We start from the raw sequence: 15,723 nt of genomic DNA, 5'->3' as shown, positions 1-15,723 counted from the left end.
GCGTGGTATACGTAATTTTGTCGATCCTGTCAGCGGAGTGTGTATGTTTGTGTGAGTCGTGCACTTGCGAGTGAACATTAGTGGGGTTTTGGGTTTTTGGCAGTGGATATGTGAACGGCTAGTGTGACAGCTGATTGAGTGTGTATTGTAAAGTTTGTGGATTTTATTTGAGTGAACAATTTTGGTAAACGTGTAGTGTTGAAGGTGAATTTGTATTTGTGTTTGAATTTCTCGTCTTGTGCCGTAAGTGTTTTTGATCGAGTTATGTTTAATATTCGGTGACAGCTGTTCGAGTGTGTATTGCAAAATTTGTCGATTTTATTTGATTGAACAATTTCGGCAGACGTATAGTGTTGAAAGTGAACTTGAATTTATATTTGTATTTCTGAAGTTACTTTGTTGCTGATTTTGTTGTATTAGTTAGTATTCATTTATTTGTTGTTACTACTTAGTTTTAGATATATTCAACCACACTTTAAAAAAAAACAGAGGAGGAAAGCCTATATTTTGTAAGCGTCCGTTTTCTTTAGTTGCCGTCAAATTCATTATTCCCTTTTCGTTTCTCAAACAATTAGTATACTCTAGTCTATTATTTGAGAATCACGAATTCGGGATTATTGGATGTTGGATTAATTTAGTAGTTGTCATTGAAATGATTATAATTCTTTACTAATGTGACTGCAGAAGTATCGAACAAGAAATAAACAATTTCTTTTATATGTGAACGACCATTGTTGATACTTGTTAGCTGAAATTCAGCGGTAAAGGCACTAACTGCAGAGTGCAGGTATGTATTTACCTAGTGTGCCACAGTTGTTGTTGGTGCTGTTCCTCAGGCTGTCTGGCCGAGCAGCCCTGAGCTCCTGAGAAAAGCCACAGGTCCTTCGTTGAGTGTATCTTGTGCTGGTGTCTTGAATATCAGTGTGTTGTATAATAATAATGTTGTATGATGTGTGATAGTGTCAAGTGTGTGATGATGTGCCGCAATCTGGACAGATGTCGTTGATGGAGTCATTCAGCTTCTTCTGGTAGCTACGAAGAGCTGGGTGGTGACCACATCTCAATCTGAATTTCCTTATATGAGCTATAGTGTGAAGGATGATTGTGTTTTTTTGTACAGCATGTTTCATTTTTGCCAAGGTCATTCAGATTGGAGCAACATCATGAGGCATGCAGAACGTCACAACAAATCACCTATTCATTTAAGCGCTGTTAGTGATGCTTTGGCATTCAAACATATTTGTGATGGAAAAAATCTGTCAATAAATCAGTCTCTTTCTAAAGCCTATGCTGAACAGGTTGTAAGAAAGAGAGCTGCTCTAGTGTCTATTGTGAAGATTATATGCCTATATGGTAAGCAAGGCATAGCCTTGCGTGGCAAGACAGATAGTCGTAGTAATTTCATGGCACTCTTAGAGCTTAGATCTGAACATGATACTGTTCTCCATGAACACTTGAAACTGGCTTCTAAGAACAGTCAATACATCAGTCATCGAATTCAAAATGAGATTATTAGCATTATTGGTAGCCAAATAAGGGAAACCACTCTAACTCCATGCAGAGAGGCAAAATACTTCAGTGTGATTGTTGATGAAGCAACTGACATCTCAGTCAAAGAACAAGTAGCCCTTGTGGTGCTGTATGTCACCTCTGATGGCAGTCGACATTAAGAGTTTGTTACATTTGAAGAGACTGCTGACACAACAGGAGAAACTTTGTACAAGTTGATCTGCAACAAACTGGAAGACTTTGGCCCGGACAAGAACAAGGTTGTAGGTTTAGGATTTGATGGAGCTTCTAACATGTCTGGGAAAATCAAAGGTGTACAGGCACGGTTTGTAAATGATGCCCCTACTGTCAAGTATGTTCACTGTAGAGTACATTGTTTAAATCTGGCAATAACACACACATGCAAAGAAACAAGTGTAAGAAACCTATATTCTGTTGTTGGGGAAATTGTGAAGTTCATTAATGCATCAGCAAAGCGGCTTCATATTTATACATCTCAAAATGAAGAGGCTGATCGTTTGAAAAAGTTTTGTGCTACTAGATGGGGATGTCATGAGGAAACACTTGGAGTATTTCTGAATAATATAGAAAATATAATTGACACTTTGCACTTCAGAGAAAATGACACTGACCCAAGTACCGCAGCAAAGGCAGGGGCATTCTTTATGAGCATTCACTGCTTCCAGTTTCATAACACACTGGTAATTGTCCACCACTACCTAAATTTGACAAAACCTCTTTCCATGGCTCTACAAAGTAAGACTAATAACTTGATTAAAGCTACACAAGAATGCAAAGAGTTGGTGGAAATGCTGAAATCAAAACGGTCTGATGGATCATCTTTTGAGCATCTGTACAGGAAAGCAACACAGTTGGCAGCAGATTTACAGGTTGATGAGAAGCACCCTCGGTCTATTTGTCGTCAGAAAAACAGAGAAAATGCCCCATCCACTACAAGTGCAGAATTCTTTGAGAGAAACCTTCACAACCCTTTTTTGGATCACCTTATTGTACAACTCAATGAACGTATCTGTGGATCTACTAACAGGGTTAGAGCAGAAATGCTTTTGCCACAGAATCTTGCGAGTCTCTCAGAAGAAGACATAGTAGTAATAAAAGAGGCATATCCTCCATTCATTAGACTTCTTGATTTGGATGCTGAAGTGGAAAGGTGGAAGTGGAGACATAAGGATGGTGGTCCTTTGAAATTAGAAGAATGTATTCAAAGTACAAGATACCTCTATCCAAACCTGAACAATATTTTTACAGTTCTCTTAACCATGCCTGTCAGCACTGCATCTGCTGAGCGCAGTTTTAGCACACTTAAATGGCTTAAGTCATACCTAAGATCCACTATGGCTTCTGATAGACTAAGCGCTTTAGCACTGTTGCATATTCATCAAGATGTTGCTATTAACTATGAGAATGTCTTACACAGCTTTGATAGTAGTGGACATAGACGTATTGCATTAGCATTTCAATAAAGATGGTTTGTGTCATTGTGTTTTAAATTGTGGTTTAATATGAAATAAAAAAAAAAACATTCCCACTGACAAATGTAACATAAATTTACGAAGTCATGCTGTGTTAAAAGTAACCCAGAGTAGATTTTGGTGAAGAATTTAATGAATATCGGATACATAATACATGAAATAATAGAATGTAATTTTTGTACTATCCATATGATATCTACATTCTATTGGCATTATTATTACAACTACTATATATGCATGATATTGTCATAAACAATTACTGTATGTAGTTGATAAATATATAAAATAAACTGTTTTATAACTCATTGAACCATTCATTGCATATTCAAATCAGTGCAATAGACTACTATACACCGGTACTTATGTTTAATGAAAGATACACAATTACATTAGTTTTCCCCTCAATAAAAGGCTGCAATTCACTTCTAAAATTAATGGACCTAAGTATGTCAAAAAGGCAACCAAAAAGTGGCAAAAACTCAAAACATTTCCGAACCCCTCAGGTGGATAAGCTTCGCTTGGTTGTCTCCCTATAGCCCTTTATACCTTGTGCGTCCACCACAAGAATGTCTGTGGGCGCCCCTGATTATCATCATTATCATTTTCTATTTTTAATATATATTTTAGCACTTACATCGATTTTCTCTCTTTCAGTGGTGTGATGTATGCTCCCCTCGTCTGTAGGAGATGTGGAAGGAGAAGACAAGAACGGAAGGAGATCCTATTGGAGATCATCGAGACGGAAGTGAAGTACGGACGGGACCTCAAGGTTATCGTTGAGGAGCTCTACAAGTAAGTATTGATAACCGGCACTTCTATCCTTGAAGATTTTTTTTTCTAGCATAAAAGAGCGCTGAGTAACTCTGATCCATATGTGCGTCACTTGGAGTCTTAGATTTTATGGAGAGTAGAGGAAAGGAGAAATAATAGTAGTAGTAAATATTAGATAGTTGAAGATCAGTGTTCTTCGTAGTGTGGAGATAAATCATAATCGTAAAATATTGCTTGGCAACTCTGATCCATAGGGGTGTAATAAAAACTCCCCTAGTGTATTGATTACGTAGGATTATGCAGTGAATACTCCATACAGGAAAGTATGGACTTTTTGTAACCTATACATATTTGGATACTGATTGTACAAAATGTATGCACATATGATTATGTTTTGTGTGTGTATGTGTACAATGCTTTGTACAATTGAACTCTTTTTTTTTCTGGTTACGCCTATGGAGGTGGCAGGGTTGAGTGAAATGTATGTTCTGTGTTATCCACAGAAGCACAGTTTGAGTGTGTCAGTACTCTTATGTGCATTTTGTGGACATGTTTGTAGCTACCTGTGCACTAGGTAGGGCAATGAAAGAATTAGTCAATCAATCAGTTTCCCCTGGTCTCTCTTGCAGAAAACCCACAAACATCAGCAGTGAAAGAACATAAAGTTATCTTATCACTTATGTGTGAACACTTAGTATATGTTGCAAACACACATATGCTGTCTCGGTTATCCTATATTACCACTTTGTTTTGTTCTAACACCAGGTGATTTTGTTATTTTTACTCTTTCCTATATCCATCTTTGCTGTCTATATTTCTGTTCACTTATCTTTTTTTTCATACCATAGCTTAACTTCTTAACACCTTTGATGTGATGGCATACTTTAAATTCTTCTTTGGCTTATTCCAGTTTTATTCAGCTGAGAGGGAGACCTGAGCCAGTGTGGGGTCTCAGGACCCTACTTTGGCCACAGCCTGCCCTCCAGCTAATTAAAATCATCTGGTATTAGATAGAAGGAAACTTGAAAAGAGAACATTACTATAACATAATGGGTTTAATCACTGCAAAATTTTGGTCTTATGATTATTTTATTCTGTTCAGGTGTTTTAATTTTTGAATCACTGAATTATCTTTGGTGTTCTGCAGGGTGAGGCCTCACTGCTTCTTCAGGGCCTTGAAAAAGAAAGAGAGCTGCTGTGGATCTTCTTGAAAGTCTCCCAGATGGAAAATACTCTCTTGTGCTGTATGAATCTCCACTCTTTCCTCATGGTGGGTAGTGCTGTATATAATTCATAATGTATACTGATAATGATTGTTGTCTTGGGTTTTATTGATTGGTAATGGGCAGCTTTACAGCAGCTGTCAACAGTTCTTAGTCCATCCCATGAGAAGAAATAATAGACTGTTATTTGTGTTGTATTAGTGTGGAACTGTTTCTGTGTCCCTGGCTTATATGAGTAGGAAAAGGAGAGCATTTGTTGGTTGTCAGCTCTCCTTATGGGAAAAGTGGAGGAAATAAATCATTGTTTGTGCTAGTGACCACTGGAGGCAACTGTGGTGTGATCAGTAAGTATACTTGCCTGGCAGTTGGGAGATCCGGGGTTCGATTCGCAGTTGGTGCCAACTTTGCCGTGATACTCCCTATCCAACAATGTTGATCAAGAGACTGAAGGTTCCAGTTCAGAAAATGGTTGTCAGCTACTTGTGGTTGTACCTCCAGATAGAGGTTGAACTTGACAACAATTATTGTTATTATGGTTATTAATATGGGAGGGTGGAGGGGTGTAGAGTGTATTCAGGTGAATGGGTGGGAATGATTTTATGCCTTTTCCTTTTTGGCTACCTCCCTTGTAAGGGGGAAAAAGCCTTGTTATATGTATGTATGGTTATTATTGTTATTACGGTTATTATTGTTATTATTATCATTATTGTTCGAACAATCATACTTTGAAAAAAAATCATAGCCAAGTACCACTGACCATGGCCGGATTTACACGTTGCGGGGCCTTGTCAGGTTCACCCCTCATTAGAATATTGTCCCAGTTTTTGTGGAACATGCTGTCAGCCACCTCGGAGTTTGTTTACAATCACAGTGCTGCTCAGTGCTTCGTCAGTCAGCTGATTACATGTTTTATCATGATAAACCAAAAAGTGTTTATACTATTGTAATGGAGTTGGCACGGGACCCCTAAATGCACGAGGCCCTATTTACCCTGTCCTAAATCCAGCCATGCCACTGGCAGTCCATCACTCACCCTGCTTGCTGTGTCCCTACCATTCTTATTTACCCACACCTTTCAACAAAGTAAGATGCTTTGAAGAACAGGCAGTAATTGTATCTATGATGATGGCTTCCATTCTGAAGGGGTCTCAATTAATCAAGACTCCATTCACTTAAGTTGCATAGATTTACCTTTCTTTAGCTGTGATGGAATTGACAAAAGACATAATTGTGTTAAAGGTGTCAGGTTTCAGCTAATGCACTTGCACATGTCCATTGTATTTCTATCTTAATAAGCCAGACTCAAATAACATATAATGATATTTTATGTCTATGTCTTAAGCATTGCATTCTTTATATCACATAGTAAATATTCTTTGTATAATGAACAGGTTCCAGTACAGCATATTACCAAATACCCATTGTTGTTGGCATGTGTGTACAAAACCACACCACCTACACATCCTAGCCGTGAAGACTGCAGGAGAGCAAAGGATAAGATTGAGGTTCATCTTGAACACATGAATAATGTAAGTAATCCACTCTGTATAACTGAGTGGCTTACACACAATAAACGAGAACACTCTGCCTCCAGTAATGCCTTACATATTATACATTCCTAGTATCTTGTCCATTAATGGAAAGTCCCCTTCAACACACAAGTAATGGTGGTTATCCAATCCAAACTCTTGACTTTCAAATAGTAAACTAGTATGTTCTGCATTCACATGACTAGATAATTCTTCCTCAAGTAACCTCTCATGTATCGTGATGTCCTTCAATGATATTCAAAAAAGCATTCAGAAAAACTACTACCTTTTGCACATCCCCAGTATTTTTCCAATGTTCACTACTGTCTTTCCAATTCTGTTATCAAATTTTCTCCATTAAAGGCAATAATCATTATTGCTATTACTCCCTTATCTTTGTCCACCATCCTAATCAAAACAGGATTCAGCATGAATCATGAGTATCTAAATAAATGATGTTTATCTTCTTCATTTCTGTATTGTTGAACAAATCTCATTAATATGATGCTGTTTAGTTGCAGGAAACAAAGGAGATTAGCCCAACGAAGTTATGGCGACGGATTTTGATGAGTGTGGGAAGCAGTACACCCTTGCGCCGTGTGCCATCTACCGACCACACAACTAATCTTAAGCTCCGCAAGGTCTGCACTTGACAGTTCTTTTGTTTCATGTTTAAACAATATTTTGAGTCTGAATGTTTGTGTAGAATTCAGTTCAGTTGCCATGAGTTTATACTGCTACTGTGAATGGGAATGAAAAGGGTAGTCAGCAGATGATGAGGAGGTGGGGATAAACCAGCTCAGGTTGTGAGACCCTGTTATTGAAGAGCTGCATATATATATAAATATATATATATATATATAATATATATATATATATATGATACTGATGACCCACTTTCGGAGAAGAGTAAGCGAAGATATAGAGATCTGTATATTTTGATCACTTACTGTGATCCTCTTCAGCAGATATGAGTTACAAAGTACAGAACAATGTGTATTTATAGTGAGACAGTGAGGTAGCAAGAGGGGACGAGGCTCAGGTCAACACGCCCGGCACGCATGCTCGCATCTTGGTGGCTCAGGTCACATGACCGGCGTTGCATGGGCCTTGGTGATTTTTGTCCACCGCTAATGTTGATGGTAATATTTTATTTATGGCAAAAGAAGAAATACAGTCTGGTGACCATTGACCATGGGAAATGTTGTAATTTGGGAAATTATATATTAAGGAGGATTCTACTATTTTTCTTCTGAAACTACATTTGGATTTATAAATTATTTCAGCATCGTCCCAATTTATTCGGTGGTTTTTATTGGCGACGTGCTGAAATACTGCGGAATTTTCCTGTCCGTATTTAACAGAGTTCTTGTGCTCCTTAACCCTGGTATTGAGATCTTGACCCGTCTGTCCCCAATATACATCATTGCAATCTAAACAGGGTAATTTATAAACCCCAGGAGTTGTATTACTCTTGGATCTATGATGTATATTGACAACTTTGCTGAACAAATTATTGGGATAATGGAAGATAAAATTTACCTTTTCCTTTGGTAACATGTGAGACAATTCATGGATTGATTTTTTAAAAGGCAATTTTATGCATCTATTATCCCAATTATGATTCATGGCGGAATGGGAATCTGTTTTGTGAAAACTAATTTTGGCCTTGCTAAGAGCTTTTTGTAAAAACCACAGCGGGTATCCTAATTTTGTTAGTTGATTTTTTCACTGAATTTAGTTCCAAATCTAAGTATTGGGAGCTACAATTTCTCAAAGCCCATAAGAGTAGGGCTGAAGCTACACTATATTTTATTTTGTCAGGATAGTGGCTAAAGAAATGTAGGTAGCTCCCTGTGTGGGTGGGCTTCCTATAAACTGTGAAGGACAGTGACTCCACATTTCTTATTATTAAAATATCTAGAAAAGGTAATTTGTGATCTAATTCCCATTCCACCTTAAATTTAATATTGTTAGTTAGGTGATTGAGTTTGTTGTGAAATTCTTGGAATGATCCCCATTCATCATCCCAAACCGTAAAGATGTCATCGACATATCTGTGCCAGAACATGGCGGGTGGTTTAATTTCCGGTAATAGCACTGATTCAAAATATTCCGTATATAAGTTGGCTAGAACTGGCGAGAGATTAGAGCCCATGGAACATCCGAATTTCTGTTTATAATAAAGATCTTTGAATGAAAAAACATTGGTGTTGACGCAAAGTTGCGTTAAACTTAATATTTTATCTAGTGGCAGTGGTAGCTGGTTCTGGTATGGTTGTAATTTTTCTTTCAAAAAATGTCATCCGGCTCGTCCTCGTTGTCGTCGTGGTGAGAGATGTTGGCAGACGACAAGATGGCGTCCCAATCCTATGCTACTGACTTCGTTCATTTGCATATTTTCTTGTAGCATGGTATTTTTTACTTTCATTTCCGCCCACAAAATTGCATATTACATTGATACATTTTAATTTACAAAATTAATAATTAATTTTCTATTGCTATATTGCACCCATGGTCGAAACTAAAAAAATACCCCGGTATTCAATATGGAATGTCAGCATACACGGATTTGGTCATATACGGTAATTTCTGGAACCTAACCACCGTAAATAAACAGTAAATAAAACTTTAATGTACTGTATAAAAGAGGTAAAATACACGAAAATAAAGATACATGTATTGCTGGACATTGTACATACAGTACATGTATGTATATGTATACACTTTCACGTAATGACCAATTCGGTTAACGACGGCGCGCTGGTCCCAATTGTCGTTTTTAAATGAAGAGTGGTTGTACATTGCACTTCATCTAAGAGATGCTGAGGTGGAAAAGTGACTAAATGGGATTTATTTGTTTATGTCATGAATATGCTATTTATGTCATATACAAAGTACAGTAAATACTTGATTGTAAATATAATTGCATCACTTCTGTTTTATTTGTTTGGCTGACAGTACATAAATGATTTGTAATGTCGAAATAAATATTGGGTGGGGACGAAGCCTTTATTAGTATGATGCTTTGCTTGTTACAGCTTTTGCAAGTACAGTACATCCTCGTTATATGGTACATATGCGTTCCAGAAAACCTTACCGCAAATTGAAATTACCGTATACCAAACCCATTATAACATGTAATAATAGGATATAGCATATGTACCTTCTCCTTGCTCTTTCCTCTTCAAAATATTTAACAGATACCGTATCTGTGAATTTTTCTTACTGTAAATAGAATCGAGGGTAGTAATTACCAAATACCGTAACTGTGAATTTACCAGATAAAGAATCACTGTATAAGGAGGACTCACTGTACATAGTTGAAATACACATGACTGAGATTAAACAAGAGGAATGGAGGGAATTGGGGGAAGGAGGGAGGAAGGGAGATAGGGAAGGGGGAGGCGGGTCACTGAATACTAGGAAAGATTAAAGAGAAGGTGGACCAAATTTCTGGGAACAGGAAAGGTTAAAGATAAGATGAAACAATTGGCTGGGTGAAGGACATTAGCTCACAACTGAGGAACAAAATGAAAAAGGATATGTTTCTCGATTGTGAGCTAATGTCCTTCACCCAGCCAATTGTTCCATCTTATCCTTAACCTTTCCTGTTCCCAGGCATTTGGTCCACCTTCTCTTTAGTTGACAAACTTAACTATCATCACAACACAGGGGAGACTGCAGATACAGCCCTATATCTGTAGCCCTATATTTGATGCCCAACTTCTCACTCCATAATATGGCTGGATTAGACACTGAATGATTTTATCCTTCCTGTAAGAAAGGCTTACAACAGGGTAGACAGGAAGGCACTATGGGAGGTACTGCAGATATATGGGATAGGAGGAAAGCTGTTAAGAGCAGTCAAGAGTTTTTATGAGAGTAGTAGAGCTTGCGTTAAGATTAGAAATGTAGAGAGTGAATGGTTTGAGGTAAAGGTAGAACTTCATCAGGGATGTGTTATGTTGCCCTGGCTGTTCAATCTTTATATGGATGGGGTGATGCGAGAGGTGAATGCAAGGGTAGTGGGTCAGGGGTTAGAGATGATTAAAGAAAACAGAGACAAGTTGGAGGTGAGCCAGTTGTTGTTTGCTGAAGACACTGCACTTGTAGCAGGATCAGAGGAGGGATTGAGGAAGTTAGTGACAGAGTTTGAGAAGGTGTGTGAAAGAAGGAAGCTGAAGATAAATGTGGGCAAAAGTAAGGTGATGAGATGTACAAGGAGAGAGAGTGACAGCAGGCTGGAAGTGAGCATTAAGGGTGAAAGACTGGAGGAAGTAGATAGTTTTAGATACTTGGGTGCGAATGTGGCAGGAAAGGGAGGAGTGGGGGTGGAGGTAGAATGTAGATTGAGAGAAGTGAGTAAATGCCTTGGTGGATTAAAAAGTGTAATGAGAAATAGACATTGGGAATGGATGCTAAAAGGAGGTTATATGAAGGACTGATTGTGCCAACAGCACTGTACAGGGCAGAAACATGGAACATGAGAGAGGAAGAGAGGAGTTTGAATGTGTTTGAGATGAAATGTCTGAGAAGTATGATGGGGGTTACTAGGCTAGAGTGAGAAATGAGGAGGTGAGGAGGAGAACAGGGGTGGAAAGGGGGTTGAGAGATAGGGTTGATGAAAGAGCATTAGGATGGTTTGCACACATGGAAAGAATGAGAGAAGAAAGATTAGTAAAAGAAGTGTGGGAGGCAGATGTGGAAGAAGTGAACATAAGGGGGGGCGACCTAAGACAAGATGGATGGATGGGGTGAAAGGGGTATTACAATAGAGAGGAATATCTGTTGAGGAAAGACAGGAGAGGACAGAAGATAGTGGTGAATGGAGAGGGGTTGTGTATAGATGATGCTGTGATGCACGAGGGGGAGTGGGTGGGGGATGGGGGTGAGGAAGTATGTATGAGAAAAAATTTGACACAGCCCGAAGAGATGTCTCCCCATCTCCTTTTATGCATAGGGGGATGGAGAGGGGGGGTCTCCGAATTTATGAAGTGGCCTTACTGTGGATGTGCTGTGTCTTGACAATGACACTGCTTCTGATCCAGGGCAGTGGACAGGATGCAGGGATGACCCGTAATCCAGGAGGTGCCAAGATGGGAGGGAGGGAGGAGGTTGGAGGGGTGGAATATATAGGAAATAGAATGGGTGGGAATGGTTTCTATGCCTTTTTTTTTTTAGCTACCCTCCATGTAGGGGGAAAAAGCCTTTGGTATATGTATGTGTAAGAAAATGTGTCTTATGCGTTGGCAGATATGGTGCTTAATTCATTTCCTAATCCTGAGTTGATATAGAAAAGCAGTACTGCATTATCAACTAATTATACTCTTTTGACAGGTGGCCCTTGAAGTTCTTGAATGGTCCTCAGAGGATGTGCAGTTCTCTCGCGAAGGGCGACTGTTGTGCCTATCTCCAGACTTCAACAACTGGACACGTCGAGGGCGCTCCATCAAGATGATACCTGTTCATGTTGTACTAGTCACCCTGGGCAAGCTGAAAGGTTATGGTATTTCTTTAGCCCTTCCACAACAGTGATAGTAGAAAGTAGAGGTAGTGGAAGTTAAAAGTGATCATCATTATTGATGGTTAAAGAAAATGGAGAAAAGTGGGAGGTGAGCCAGCTGTTGTTTGCGGACGACACTGTGCATGTGGCAGGATCGGAGGAGGGATTGAGGAAGCTGGTGGCAGAGTTTGGGAGAGTATGTGATAGAAGAAAGCTAAAGATAAATGTGGGTAAAAGTAAGGTGATGAGATGTACAAGGGGTGAAAGTGGCAGTAGACTGGAAGTGAACATTAAGGGAGAGCGACTGGAGGAAGTGGATAGTTTTAGAAGGATGTGGATAGTTTTAGATACTTGGGTGCAAGTGTAGCAGGAAAAGGTAGAGTGAAGGTGGAGGTAGAATGTAGATTGAGAGAAGCGAGTAAATGCCTGGGTGGATTAAAGAGTGTAATGAGGCATAGACATTTAGGAATGGATGCGAAGAGGAGACTGTATGAAGGAGTGATTGTGCCAACAGCACTATATGGGGCAGAAACGTGGAACATAAGAGAAGAAGAGAGAAAGAGTTTGAATGTGTTTGAGATGAGGTGTCTGAGAAGTATGGTGGGGGTTACTAGGCTGGATAGAGTGAGAAATGAGGATGTGAGGAGGAGAACAGGGGTGAAAAAGGAGCTGGGAGATAGGGTTGATGAAAGAATATTAGGATGGTTTGGACACATGGAAAGAATGAGTGAAGAAAGACTAGTAAAAGAGGTATGGAAGGCAGATGTGGAGGGAGTGAACATGAGGGGACGTCCTAGGATGAGGTGGATGGATGGGGTGAAGGGGGCTTTTGGGGAAGAGGGGAATGTCTGTTGAGGAAGGAAGGGAGAGGACGGAAGACAGAGGTGAGTGGAGAATGGTTGTATATGGATGATGTGGTGATTGCATGAGGAGGAATGGGCAGGGGGGTGGGGGGTGAGGTAGTATGTGTGAGTAAATTTTGACGCAGCCTGAAGGGATTTCTCCCCGTCCTCTCCTTATATGCAAGGGGGGACGGAGAGGGGAGGTCGCCGATTAAATGAAGCGGCCTTGCTGTGGATGTGCTGTGTCTTGCGACACTGCTTCTGACCCAGGGCGGTGGGCAAGGTGCAGGGATGACCCGTCACACAGGAGGTGCTCAGATGAGAGGGAGGGTGGGAGGGGTGTGGAGTGTATGTAGGGATGAAATGGGTGGGAGTGTTTTTATGCCTTTCCCTTTTTGGCTTCCTCCCTTGAAAGGGGGAAAAAGCCTTGGTATATGTATGTATGTATGTATTATTGTTTAAGGGGAGAGTCTCCAATCATAAAAAAAAAGTTTGTGACTTTGATCAGTAGGGATGCCACTAAAGTTTCTAAAACACTGACTGCATAGAATTTAACTGGTGAGATTATTGTTATGTACATATCTGTCTGTTGAGGAAGGACGGGAGAGGACAGAAGACAGGGGTGAATGGAGAATGGTTGTATATGGATGATGTTGTAATTTCATGAGGTGGTATGGGGGGGGGTGAGGTAGTATGTGTGAGCAAAATTTGACGCAGCCCAAAGGGATTTATGCAATGGGGGGACGGAGAGGGGGGGTCGCCGATTTAATGAAGCGGCCTTGCTGTGGATGTGCTGTGTCTTGCGACACTGCTTCTGACCCAGGGCAGTGGACAAGGTGCAGGGATGACCCGTCATCCAGGAGGTGCTCAGATAAGAGGGAGGGTGGAGGGGTGTGGAGTGTATTCAGGGATGGAGTGGGTGGAAATGATTTTATGCCTTTTCCTTTTTGGCTACCTCCCTTGTAAGGGGGAAATGCCTTGGTATATGTATGTATGTATGTACAGTATAAAGATGTTTATTTTATCCTTTGCATCAAATAAATATTGTTATTAAAAGTAGCAATTAATTTATATTTCAGTACTGTCGCCTGTCAAGACTAGGTGGATCAAATGTAAAAATGTCAGTAAAATTCATTATTGACATGTGTTGAATGAATGACTTGCAAAAGAAGTTCAACTGGGAGGGACAAGTTGGATGGAAGACCAAGGACAACAAGTACAAGATTGGATTTAAGCCAACAAAGCTATGCACCATAATTACAAGTAGGTTTAATGTTACATAGTGATAGGGAGGGTAGCGGGTGGAGGGGAGTGGAGTGTACTAGGGATGGAATGGGCGGCAATGTTTTTTTTTTTTTTTTTTTTTTTTTTTTTTTTTTTCTCACTACCTCTCTTGTAAGGGGGAAAAAGCCTTTGGTATATGTATGTAGTGAATTTCCCTAGAGCAGGGTGAAGACTTGTAAACAAAGAATGCAGGGTTGTTTGTGGATGACAGTGCAGCTGTGACAGGTTCTTTAGAGAGACTATTTGGTGACTGAAAGAGATTGACAAGGGAAGTAATAGATGGAAGATGAGAGTGAATGAAAAGTAATTTCATGAAGTGCACATATGAGAAATGACGTTAGTAGCAGAGTGAATGTGAGATTGAATGAAAAGTTGCACGAGGAAGTGGAAAGTTTCAACCATCTGAGGTCATATAACTAGAAGTGAGTGAATGTGCAAATCAGTATTGATTGCATGGATGAATATACAGGTATTTGTTTGGGATGTAAAGAATATTTTGGATAGCAGATATTTGAGAATGTATGCAAAGAGAAGATTGTATGAAGATATCATACCCACAGAGATGTGGAATGTGAGAGGGACTAAAAGGAGATAACAATGTATTTTAGAAGAGGTGCCTGAGGAGGATGCTAGGAGTTGTAATTTGGCGACACTTGAATATTTCATTGTAACAGAGTAATGGCTGTGCAGGGAACATTATTATCTAGCAAATCAAGTCTTCAGTCAGCAAAGGGAGTAAGATTAAGGCAATTCAATTATTCAAATACATACCTGTACTTGCAAGTATTGTATGAAGAGTGTGCGGACATTGCAAAACGTTTAGCCAACTCATTCAGTTGGGTAATGATATGTGAAATTCATGGATATTGCAGCAAGTTAATGGTCTAACCTGGCCAAACCATTTAGATTCAGACAAATCCATGTTAATCATGGGACTTGCAATCACCAGGCTACCTTCATTTGTTTTTACAGTGTTGCCTATTTATGCACACCCTTCAGCATTAATTGCAAGTAAAACAAGGGATGTTTAAAACCTGAACTTTTAGTTATTTCTCAAAACACAAATTATTCTGGGTATTCAGATTTAGTTAACCAACCAACTTCTCCCTCCACATCTGCCTTCCGCACCTCTTTTACTAGTCTTTCTTCACTCATTCTTTCCATGTGTCCAAACCATCCCAATACTCTTTCATCCACCCTATCTCCCAACTCCCTTTCTACCCCCGTTCTCCCCGTCACCTCTTCATTTCTCACTCTATCTAGCCTAGTATCCCTATCATACTTTTCAGACACCTCATCTCAAACACATTCAAACTCTTCTCTTCCTCTCTTTATGTTCCATGTTTCTGCCCCATACAGTGCTGTTGACATGATCACTCCTTCATACAACCTCCTCTTAGCATCCATTCCTAAATGTCTGTTTATCATTACACTTTTTAATCCACCAAGGCATTTACTCACTCCTCTCAATCTACATTTTACCTCCACCCCCCACTCCTTCCTTTCCTGCCACATTCGCACCCAAGTATCTAAAACTATTCACTTCCTCCAGTCGCTCTCCCTTAA

The 15,723-nt window shown here is 39.7% G+C and overlaps 2 protein-coding genes across 2 annotated transcripts; both read left to right on the top strand.

The window, feature by feature from the left end:
- Window positions 1-1,802: 1,802 nt before the first annotated feature.
- On the top strand, window positions 1,803-2,993 carry LOC143022738 (52 kDa repressor of the inhibitor of the protein kinase-like). The gene has a single exon (XM_076181084.1). It carries the CDS (start codon window positions 1,803-1,805, stop codon window positions 2,991-2,993), a length of 1,191 nt encoding a protein of 396 aa, XP_076037199.1.
- Window positions 2,994-3,111: 118 nt separating this feature from the next.
- LOC143022740 (uncharacterized) lies at window positions 3,112-14,305 on the top strand. The gene is made up of 6 exons (XM_076181086.1): window positions 3,112-3,794; window positions 4,921-5,043; window positions 6,388-6,525; window positions 7,047-7,166; window positions 11,866-12,028; window positions 13,953-14,305. The coding sequence occupies exons 2-6, from the start codon at window positions 4,996-4,998 to the stop codon at window positions 14,012-14,014; spliced, it is 531 nt and encodes a 176-aa protein (XP_076037201.1). The 5' UTR covers window positions 3,112-3,794; window positions 4,921-4,995; the 3' UTR covers window positions 14,015-14,305.
- The last annotated feature ends 1,418 nt before the right edge of the window (window positions 14,306-15,723 follow it).

This window comes from Oratosquilla oratoria, unplaced genomic scaffold, assembly GCF_046742065.1.
Source record: "Oratosquilla oratoria isolate Oo_2021 unplaced genomic scaffold, ASM4674206v1 SCAFFOLD154, whole genome shotgun sequence".
In the NCBI taxonomy this organism is placed as follows: domain Eukaryota; kingdom Metazoa; phylum Arthropoda; class Malacostraca; order Stomatopoda; family Squillidae; genus Oratosquilla; species Oratosquilla oratoria.
The sequence above is the reverse complement of the archived record's forward strand: the minus strand, read 5'-3'. Positions and strand labels throughout refer to the sequence as shown.

Bases quoted from the DNA above. Each gene is read 5' to 3' on its own strand.
- LOC143022738 (XM_076181084.1), top strand. From the start codon at position 1,803: ATGTCTGGGAAAATCAAAGGTGTACAGGCACGGTTTGTAAATGATGCC.
- LOC143022740 (XM_076181086.1), top strand. From the start codon at position 4,996: ATGGAAAATACTCTCTTGTGCTGTATGAATCTCCACTCTTTCCTCATG. The intron at 5,044-6,387 runs GTGGGTAGTGCT...TATAATGAACAG, and splicing joins ATCTCCACTCTTTCCTCATG to GTTCCAGTACAGCATATTAC. The intron at 12,029-13,952 runs GTTATGGTATTT...TTTATATTTCAG, and splicing joins CACCCTGGGCAAGCTGAAAG to TACTGTCGCCTGTCAAGACT.